Genomic DNA, 11,123 nt, shown 5'->3' with positions numbered 1-11,123 from the left:
TTAGTTGAAGTTTGGGTGGACACAGGGTGGTGCTGTGGATGATGATCCTGGGTTCACTCCCCTCTGCAGCAGGATGTTTTGCAGTCCCCGGGCAGTGAAAGGAAGCTGGAGATGGGTTGATTGAAGGGCAGTGCATCACCAAAGCTTAGAGCAGCCCCTGCACTCCTGTGGCTCTGCTGCAGGTGATGAGTGCATAGGAGGGCAGAGTTGTGTGTTACGTGGAATGGTTAATTCTAGCACTTTCCCCTCCTGTCCCAGTTCGATCCTGACAACACCGGCTACATCAGCACTGAGAAGTTTCGCTCCCTTCTCCAGAGACACGGCTCGGAGCTGGACCCCCACAAGCTGGAGGTCCTGCTGGCCCTGGCAGACAGCAACTCTGAGGGGAGGATCTGCTACCAGGACTTCGTCAACCTGGTGAGTGCTCTGGTTAGCAGGGCCTGTGAGTCCTTGGCTCTGCAACAGTCTCCATCCCTCCCTCTATGAACACCAGTGTTTGCTGTTTCACTGCATCACTCTCTGCATGGGCTTGCGAAGCATTTAGTGGTGACTGAACTCTCAGCCAAGAGTCAAGGTGCTGCTGACTTTTCCAGGGAAACAAGTTTGCATGGGAAGAAACTGTGGGAGCTGTTGTAAGAGGAGCACAAAGCAGTGGCTGCTGCTAGTTTAGAGGCTTTTACTCTCAATGTCAGTTGGTAGCTCTTGTAAGGAGATGTTTGTTTGCAAGCAGAGGTCTGTCAGTCTGGATATCTCCTATTTTATCTAGAGATTTCTCCACTTTCAGCCAAAAAGTATAGATAATGTGTGGAGTTGTTGGGTGGAGTCATATTGCACTGCTGTAGGAATCAACAGCAACAGGGATGAAGTGTTTCTGGGTCATGTTCATTTCATCCCAGGTGAGCTGTCTCAGACTGAGTCATGATCTAATGCCTCTCTATCTCTAATAATGAGCCAACCAGAGAAGGCAGCTCTGTATTTCTTGTCAAGGCAGATCAACCAGATGTAGACATGTGGTGTTAGGTGCGCAGAGTGGCCTAGAAGTGTTGTTTGCAAGATAGGTGTCTTGAACAGCCCCGTTCTAGGGGCTTTGCCCAGTTCTTGCTCCATCATTCCCCACCTGAGTCCCAGCAGATTTAGTGCAGCAGTAAGAGAAACCTGGGTGACAAAGTCAATGAGCGTTGAAAGTCAGCGGCATCTCTACTAAGGTTTTGCTGGAAAGCTGGATGTGTTCTTGATGCAGAGTATAATAGTTTTCATTTCTGTGTGTTCCTGCAGTCAACATGGGGATTTGATCCCTCTGTTTGTCATGATCACTCGTGCATGTGTTCTTGGTTTAGAAAGAACATGTCTTCGGTATGTCCTGTCTTCACATTAATCAGAAAAGGGCACAGCTGCAACAGGACACAGCTGTCAGGGATCCAGGTCACAACCTCAGTCAGGCCATGGGCAGTGTGAAGGTGAAATCATGGTGTTGCAATAACTTAGACCTGCCATGTTAATCAAGCTGCCTTTTTAGCCCCTTGCGTGTGTTTAGGTACATACTGAAATAAATAAGCAAGTCTTAAGTAGATCACAGTGAGTATGAGGGTTTTCCTGAGCTCCAGCTTAAAAAAACAGCGTGGGCGATGGCACTCTGTGACCTGCAGTGTATTTATAGTCACAGCTGCTTGTTCCGTGATTTGGTATATTCAAAGTACCATGTGAGCATTCACTAACGGTGCCACACAATACATAGGTAGCAGGAAGAGGTATCACCGATTTCTTTTACAGAAGTGATGGCCTTCGACCAGCCAACATGTTGGCAACAGGCTCAGGAAAAGAACTGGGCTTTTTCCTCTCTCCTCATTCCAATGAGCTCCGGAGCAACACAAGCTAATGAGAGGCAGGCGGGAGGTGAAAGGCTTGGACATCCTCCTCCTTTCCTAATGGAAAGAAACAGCACAGTTGACACAGATTCACTGCAAAATGGGTGATTTCCATCTCTTTATAGCTGTCAATCCTGGAAACTATATGTGGAGGTGTTTAAGTGCGTGCTTGTGCTTGATGATCATGAGCCATCTCTGCTCTTTGCTCGAGTTAATTTGTCTGGTTCAGTAGCTTAGCAAAAATTGATCTGCTCCCCCAAATGATGGTGCTGGATGCGGGGAAGGGAAAGGGTGACCTTTTACTAGATGCACAGAGGCTTTACAAGCAGGCTCTGTGTGTGTGGTTGTCCTTTTCTCCCTCAATATTCATGAGTGAGTACTCTGAAGTGATCAGAGAATCTCATGGCCTCCCAAATGTGTCCAAGGTGCTGAAACTTCGAGCAAGAGGTAAAATTGCATTAAGCTCTGGAGAGGCCTTGAGGAGAGGAGTGGGGCTGGGTGTCAGAGATGCATTACAGTGCAGTTCTCAAAGCAGAGGTGTGGAGGGAAGGAGACTGCTCTGTGTGTGTCTCACAAGCAGATTTTTAGGTTTCTTTCCAAACATGGGGACAAAAGGAGCTGGTGAGCTGCCTGCTCAAGCTACTATGAAAAACATTAACTCTATCCCAGCCCAAACCAATACAAACATGTGCTGTCTCACAGAACCCAGCAGAAAGCAGCATTTAGCCACTGGGTGTCAAAAGAACTCTGTCTTCAACGGTCAATTCCAGGGATATGATATCCTCTGTTTTTTTCTCAGCTTTGCTAACGTTGATACCGCAGAAGCAGCTGTAACTCCATGAAATTATTATTTCCAGAAGGCACGACAGGCCATGAACCTCACAGGGCAACAGTGTTACCACATTGTTTTCTCCAGAGTACTGCAAGTCCCAGAGAGGGCAGTAAAAATGATCACACTCACATGCTTAACATCATCACGAGCACCAAGAACTCTGTCTGCTCTCTCAAACTCTGTGATCCCCATTAAAGGACTGCTATTGAGCAAAGCTGTGTTATTCTCTGCTGTCCGAAGTGTGCTGTGAACTTCTAGATGTACCAAAAATGTAGTTCTAGGAATTCTCACTTTAGTAAGGAGGCCCACACAAAACATATGCCTGTTCTCAACTCAACAAATCAACTTACAGTTCTGAAATCGGAGGTTTTAGAGGATGAGAATAGACCCCAGAAATCATTCAGTAAATAATGTGGGTAATGAATAAATTCAGGGAAGCTGAAGACTCCTGGTGTGATCTGCAAACAGAGAGGATGAAAATAAATTAGGTAGGCAACTCACTGGGAATTATTTCTCTTCTGTATGCATGTGATTCATTTCATGTAGTTGTAAAACACAATGCTGCAATCATAAGAACGGCAGAAAGCAGTTGCAGATGGGATTTCTTATCCTGTGTCTGAGACAGCGCAGTATAACAAGTGTTTCCTGTACAAGTGGAGATGTCTTGTGCATTTCTGTTGTCTGGCTGCTTTTCTGCATTGTGAAGAGACACTAAAAATGCACAGTAAAAATTCTGGCTGTGAACAGCATAGGCCACAGGAGGAGATAACGAACAAAGCTGTTTAACTAACTTTGCTACTTTTAGAGAGGAGACAAGCCAGGAGGTAATTATAGTTGAGTTGTTATTTGCCAGGACCCTTGCTGAACAGCAGTTGTTGCTGGCAGTCCTGGGCCACGTCGCACAATATGCTGTGAACTGTAACAGAGCTAAAGAGCAGAGCAGTGAGGCACTGGGGAGACTCAGTCTCTTATTCTTTGGCTAAACCTTCCTTGTCTTCTCTGCCTGGGAATGTGAATTGTTGCTTTGGACAGGCTGGATTGCAGCTTTACACCTCCTCACCCTCTTCATGCATTTCTCTTGAGACGTGTGCAGAGGCAAGGGGGTGCAGTGGAGCTTCTGAGACCTTACTTAGCTTGATGGAGGGTCAAGCTGGAGCCAGGTCAGGCTGTGCTGGTAGATTATATTCTCTTGTTGTGAAGATCGGGTAGGTAACTGCTAGTCTTGCTCTGCACAAGGAAAAGTTTTACAGAACCTTTTGTTTAATAAAGCAGCTTTTGCTACAAAGGTAAATTACAGCTTACACTGAGACTAAAGCAAAATCTGTTCTGCAGCCCAAGAGATTTGCCAGTGCATCTCTACAGACCACTTCTGAACCAAATGTGTTGTAAAAGCTGACCTCAATCCGTGTGGTCTAGATTGGACCTGCCAGCACGGGGCAGGAGGAGTTGAGGGGAAGGGAATGTGGCCATCCCCCATTCCAACACTGGCACTACCCTGGAAGGTGCCCCTACTGCCCACTGAAGGTCTCTGTGTCCCTGCTACGTATTTTGTGTTCAAAGGGCAGAACTGGAAGTCAGGTGGACCTAAGTTTTGTTCCTGGCTCTGCAAAAGATTCACTGTGAAACTTGTGGAGGCCTGTCTATGCCTGATGGGTCTCTTCTTCCAGCAGATGGAAGAAGGTAAGAGTTGCATCTCTTTTGGGGTTCACAGTTTTGGCAAAATCAATAGCAGTTCTCCAGTGGAAGAAGGGCCAAGTGCTGGGAACCAGCTCTCTGATGAACATTCGTTTGAGGAGCTTTGTGGGGTTTCGAAGAGCTGAGGACTAATGCTGTTCCCTGAAGGCAACAGTATTTCAGCATGTTTGACAGGAATTAGTAAGCTCTGAGACAGAGTTCAAGTGACTTGGGAAAAACGAAACATTGCTGCTTCCAACAGAAATGTTTAGCTGTAGCTTTGTAGTAACTTGAAGCTGATGTAGCATCTCAGTAGCAAGGAGAATAGGTTAGCTAATTAAACACACATCCTGTGATTTCCAGATCAAGAATTAACACCCACCTTGCTTTCCCTGGCCTTGCTGGCTTCTAGGGACAGGCTAGGTTATGCATGTTATTAAGCACTGTGTAACAATAATCAGGTCACCCTAATCCACGCTTTGCTGGCGCCAGCACACTTTACCCTCCAGAGAAAGGGTTTCCTTTAGTTTTTGTGATTTCCTCTCTGGCTTGCTCAGTGTGTTGCCAGGCTACAAGTTCTGCCTCTTCAAGGAAAGAAATAAAACTGCAGATGCAGGCTAAGAAATCTGCAGCCTCTGCTCTTCCTCCTCACAAGTGACAGATACGCAGGTGGGTTGACCATTAGGGAAGGTGAGAGGAAGGTGTCTTTGCACTAGTCTCTTACTTCATGGAAGAGGCTGGAACGTGATTAATGTTAGTGGAAGGCTGTCTTGTGCTCTGTGCTGTCAAGCTGGATGTTCAAAGGGGTAGTTATTATGTCAAAATATTGCTGGAGTCATAAAAATGAGATAAAGTATGGGAGGTGAAGGAGGTGAAGTGACTACTCCGGGTCTTATGGTCTATCTGTGGTAATGGGTGCTGTAGAAATACAAAGGTGAAGATTTAAATGATGGCTTTTCTGTCCTGCACAGAGTGATCTATGTAGGTGTTAGAAGAGACAGCAGGACTGGCTGAAGAGGTAAAATACTTGGGGTTGTCTTATAATCCACAAACAAAACCAGCAAGTTCAAAGTGGGTCCTGGAACCTTATAGGTGGGGAATGAGCTGGTTCAATGGAAGATTTGACTTGCACTTTACAGCTCCATCAATCTATAGAAACTTATTGTGTGTTTTTTCCTAAAGGAAAGTGTAGCAAAATAATAAATTCCAACTCTAATTTTAACACTTTCATGTGATGCAGTGTAGAAGATACTTAAAGGTGCACTCAGTTTAAGGACAATAAAACTTAACCATGTGCTTAGAACAAGCTAATGCCTTCACACAGCTCTGAGTTGAACCCAATGGCTGTAGAATTAGTGTGCTTTGATTTAATGAAATTATGTTGGAAACTTTGCCTTCCAGAAAACTTATTTGAAATTTGGTCAAGATAAAACCTCTAAAATGCCATCAACAGTGTCATTAAATGGGGTTCTCTTGAGGCTGTTTCAGCCTATCAACTGCAACAGAAGGTGGGAGCGAGGCTTTTTTCTTTAAAGAGCCAATGGAGTTTAATGAGATTTTAAACTGACCTGTGAAACTAGGAATTAGCAGCTGCTTATATTTTTCATAAGTCATTTTCCAGTAATGCGCGGCTGGAAGTCATCTGTTCTTATCAGCCCCTTCCGAGATAGAAGCAAGGCTTGGCTCTGACTCTGCTGGGGACACTGCATGTGCCCACTGAATTTTGATGGCCATCCTTTCTGCTTTGAAAGGTAACTCTTGCCTTTGCCGTTTCAGTGCTTGCAATGGCAATGCTCTTCTGTGGGATACTTCCACCATCCTGGCTTGAACTGAAATGAGGGGAAACAGTGAAAGAAGAGCTGTAGCTAGGAAAAGAGATAACTTTTTAAAAAGAGTTTATCTTTTGGCTTTGTGAATGTGTAGGCGACAGTACAGGAGGGCTCTATAATCTTTGTGGAGGTGAGCTTTTAGGAAGTTACATACTGTGTTCTTGAGTGGAGGGAGACGAGAGAGGTCTTTTCAACCATGGTTTGCATGAGGGTCTTTTTTAATGGTGCTTAAAAGGACTTGGTAGCACAGTCATAAATTAGCTATAAATTCCACTTCCATTGTCTTTGCACGTCCTTCACTGAACCAGCTAACAGCCTGCATAGAACTCTTAGGTGAACAAGGCTTTGCAGGAACTGCAGATAATTCTTTATTACCTGAGTGACTGGGAAGATAAGCAGTAAAGCCTAAATCTGCAGTTCTCAGGGGAATTCCCAGGCAAGACAAAAGTTTGCCCAAATGAATATTTCTGCTTCCTGCTAAATCCTTGTTCACTTTCTAGTGAGTGTTTTAAGCTTAAAAGGCTATTGCAGAATAAGCCAGGACCTCAGTTCTAGAGGTTTTGTCGTGTTTGTCATTTTGTTCTCACTGTGGCTAATTTGGAAAGGTTTGGTGCAGGCAAAGCTGCAGGTTTATAGCTCCATTTCTTCCCCTCTGTGCTTCCAATTAGCTGCACTGTTGAACCAGGGCAAATGCTCTGCCAAACATCATCTCCCATCTGAAGTCCTCTGAGATGTCTTTCAGCTTCCAATGGGATGCCCCTTTAAGTGCTCCCTCAGTCCTTGATTCACTGACTTGGCTGAAAGTACAGGATTCCTGAGCTCTCTTCCTGGCCTCTATTCAGAGGTATAATAATAAATATTTAATTAAAGGTTTGAAAATGTCTGTCTTGAGTATTTGATCTAATATTACAGTATTATGAGTAAGGAGGAGGTTTTATCAAGAGATAGATGAGAGCAGTCATGTGATGGTGTCCTTATCCATCTTTTACCTCTCAGTGTATTGAGGCCCTTATTGAGGTACAAAGTTCTTACTCTAGGGAGTGTTTCCAGGAGCTGGATACCCCCCCTGACAAATGTGCCTCACACTGCCTTCGTGTTGTTTTCCTTCAGATTTGGAGAAAACTGGTAATTTTTGATGTTCCAAGAGCCATGTGCATCTTTGTGAGGGGGGAAAGAAGTTCTGTAGCAACAGAACAGTCTTCCAAGTGAATTAGTCTGGCAAATGCCAATTAACGTGGAACTTAGTGTAGACATTTCCTTCCTTGACCATGATTCCTCAGCTGTTTTCAATCATGTGCAGTTGAAACTTGAGAAACACGATGTCAACTTAAATGGTTGTTTTGTGTATGTATCTAAAATACACATGTGAGTGGGAAACATTATAAAAATATTTTTAAAAAATTAAACCTGGATTAATTTCAGTTACAAAATCCTTCCCAGCACCAGTGAAAAATGGAACAGGCATTGGAGGGGGTTGAAGTTTCAAACTTGCTGTGTTTTGACACATAGTTGTTTGAACCTCAATGTTAGCCTTGTTCTGCAAGCAGTGTTCTTGCAATTAACCTTGAAATCGGAATGTGGTTTACCTTTTCTAATGGACGTGCTGGAAGGTCTAAGCCAGGCACATTTATTAGGAGTCCAGACAAAACCTTCAGCAGGGAATACCCCTGCAATGACCAGGATAATTTACTTGGTCTCTCCTGCCTCTAACTTTTCTTGAATCCCCCAAGTAAACCCGTGCTTGGTCAGAGCAAATCAGGATGTTGGCATTTGCTTTTTTCCCATTTGATACTGTTTGGGAAAGTGCTTCAGGATGGCTCAGAGGATGTGAACATCTGTGACAGATGAACTCGGTGCTGAGCTGTGCAATTTGGGAGAAGCTGTCTTTACCCACATTAGCATTTTACAGAAGTGCAGAGTGAGGGGAGGAAATAAATGTGAATCTTGAAAGCAAAATTGATTGGAGAGGCTGCGTTTGTAAGTAAAGTGGGTTATAAAACTGGAGCTGCCAGAGGCTTTTTAAAAGCTTGCACTAACTTCTGATTTAGTGTTCTGTGTCTTGGAGGATCAGAGCTGGGGAGTTGCCTGTCACAGGGTTGTATGTGTTTAAAAATATCCGTAGGCCAGGCTCAGAGATGTCAATAGGTAATGGACGGAAATCCATGGTTTTCAAAACCTCCTGAGTGAGGCTGAATGAAAACCATGAAAAGGGTACTGTGCCCCACACAAGCCATGGCACTGGAAATGAAGGAATGCTGCACGACTTGGCTCTGGATCATCTGAGGCAGCCACAGTGCACAGCCAGCCGGAAAGCTTGGAGAAATTGGTCTGCCAGTGGGAACGGACAGTTTCCATTGCAAGCTGCAGATTATCTGAGACTAGTTCTAGATTGGCACGTGTGCTGAACGAAGGCAGGGCTTTGGACCTCACCAAAGTTTGGCACTGACTCACACCAGACAGTAAAGACTCTTGTCTCAAATTTTGACATTTTCTATGTTGAAGACCGGTTCAGATCTAAGTAGGAAAAATTGTTCCTTTCTGCATTGCAGCCATCCTTTGAGCAGAGCTGTAGCACTAAGCCCTGTTTTGGTTTGGTATGCTAATACCAAAGGGCAGAGGTGGCAGGGCATGGTTACTAGTCATGTCAGCTTGGCTGTTTTGCATGATAACTTTTTGCAGGCATGAAGGACTAAGGGAATGTGTTGTTCCCCACTGCTATCTTCACTCTTCACATACTGTTTGCTGTACCCATCTGCCTGAAACTTCAACATCATGCTCATTAAAGAAGTCCCAGATCAATTGCATGAAGAGAAGTGGGATGGGCTGCCCGGAGCTTCTGGAGCTGTAATAATGCACAGGCCAACAATGGGCCCAGTGTTCTTTCAGCTGGTGATTAAATACTTGGCTCATAAATACCAATATTATGTAATTCTGAAATCAAGTCAGCAAATTGTGACCATATGCGAGAGACTCTGTTTGGGAAGATTTGAGACTTCGAAAGTCAGTCTGAGGAACAAAGCAGGCTTCTCGTCAAGAGTTGGTGAGAGCAGCAATAGTGACTTAATCCTCTGAGTCTCCTCTGCCTGTCACCTGCTGTCTTGAGTTTAACAGCGTGATCCAAAAGTCTGAGAGGTTATGTGAGTAGGCCCAGGACTGCTGTGTTGCTTGCGCCCTGGGAGTCAGCTGTGCTGCCCCTGGAGATCATTTCCTTGTTGCTGCAATGGGCAATGATTGCAGATGGGGACCAGCAGGATGTCTTCTTGCTGAGAGGTCTCACTTTGACATGTGCCCAGTACATCTAGTCATCCACATCTTAGTGGATTGCGAGAGCTTTTCCCTCTGCCTCATCTGGGTGTAAAACCATACCAAGACTGTAGCAGAGTTAGATGTAATTATGGGTACCAAAGGCTTTTAATTTTCTGGGTGAATTGAATTCTGGCTCCCACTAACACAGCAGCTGTTGGTGGTGGACACAGAAAGTATCTTGCTCCTTGCCAGTCACGTCCCTTCCAAGGGGTCTTGCTGGTGTGTCGCAATCTGGGAAGAATACGCTTGGTACTGGATATTTTCATATGTTCCGCGAGACTGCAGCAGTTCACAACCTGCTCCATTTAATTTGCAGGCAGTTTTCTTGTTGCCTCTTTGCTAAGAGCTGATGAATTTGGACACCCATAGACCCTCTATCCTGAGCACTTTTTTTTCTTCTTTGCCTTTTCTGCTTCTTTTGCCAGAAGTGTTCTTTCACGAGTGTTTTATGAATGAGTGAGGTAAAGAGATCGAAGGAGCAATACCAAGAAGAAAGGAGAAAGTTTTTAGGATAAACCTTTTTCTCACTAGAACAACTCAAAAAGAACAACAACAACAAATTTTTCCCCAGTTCTAAAAAAACTTGATCAATCACCTGTCGTTGTTGCTCATGTTGGTGAATTCCTGCATTGAAGGGACAGGCAGCAAAGGGAAGGGTAAGGAGGGATGGGCAGCTGCTGGGAGACCGGGTCGCAGTGCCATCACCTCAGCTGGCCCCCTTGCCTTCCCCGGGTGATTAACAGGAGATGGCTCCCTGCAGTGATTCCTGTGTATTAAGCAGCTTGGTCCGGCCTGGAACAATTACCCGGCTGCCTGGGCACTGATCTTGGCTTTGCTGTCTTTGGGATATTCGCGAAGCCAGTGTGATCCAAGACAACTGGAAGCCAACACTACTGAACGTCATCTCTTACTTGGTTTTGGGAGACTGAAGATGCCGATGGGTTCTGAGGTCAGTTAGCAGTTCTTCCAGAAGAAGAACCAGCCTGTCATATTTGCTTTGCTGCTTTTTACTGTAAACAGTCCCCCTGGAGTGGTCTTTATGCAGTTACCTGCTCAGCGTTCCTGCCAAAGGTTCAGCCAGTACATGCAGGGACACTAATGTGGCAGGTTTGTTTGGCATCAGGGCTAATTAGCAATTATCCAAATCTTGGAGCAAGCTCTTTCAGACCTGTTTGGTTTTGTTTTTTTTTTTTTCCCCCTCAAGCAGGCTAGACATAAAATTCCATCTGCCTAATTTGCAAATGCAATTGCTTTAATTATGCATCCAAATTGGGAAAGTGTATGCTCAAAAAGATAGGCAGCTAATTCCATGCATGTAAGATGATAGATAACACAGACACAAATTCTCTGTACCCTCCAAAGCCTGCACCATCTCAAACCCAGCGCCTTCTAAGCATAACTGTTTCTAAAGAAGAAATCTCTTTCTCTTGCAAGTTTACAGCAGCTAAGACAGCCTGTATATCAGTTTAGTTTGGGATAATTGTCTTTGCGCAGAGCTAACTCCCGCCAGCAAGGGCCAACAAGAGTTAGCTGGTGTGACTGTACCTGCTGTTACATTCAAGAAATTTCCTGCTCCAAGAGATGGCAAGTGCAGGGAAGTGTGATAGAGCAAGGGGA

General features: G+C 44.8%; 1 protein-coding gene across 1 annotated transcript in view; it reads left to right on the top strand.

Moving 5' to 3' along the window:
- Nucleotides 1-237: 237 nt before the first annotated feature.
- RHBDL3 (rhomboid, veinlet-like 3 (Drosophila)) overlaps nucleotides 238-11,123 on the top strand; it is a gene marked incomplete at its 5' end in the record, with an annotated part of 23,468 nt that continues 12,582 nt past the window's right edge. Inside the window, one exon of the mRNA XM_010143272.1 lies at nucleotides 238-417. Within this exon, the coding sequence (XP_010141574.1) occupies nucleotides 238-417 (180 nt within the window). The remainder of the gene's footprint in view (nucleotides 418-11,123) is intronic.

The sequence above is a fragment of the Buceros rhinoceros genome, unplaced genomic scaffold, assembly GCF_000710305.1.
Source record: "Buceros rhinoceros silvestris isolate BGI_N320 unplaced genomic scaffold, ASM71030v1 scaffold14229, whole genome shotgun sequence".
Taxonomy (NCBI): Eukaryota; Metazoa; Chordata; class Aves; order Bucerotiformes; family Bucerotidae; genus Buceros; species Buceros rhinoceros.
Note: the sequence above shows the minus strand (reverse complement) of the source record. Positions and strands in the feature narration are given on the sequence as shown.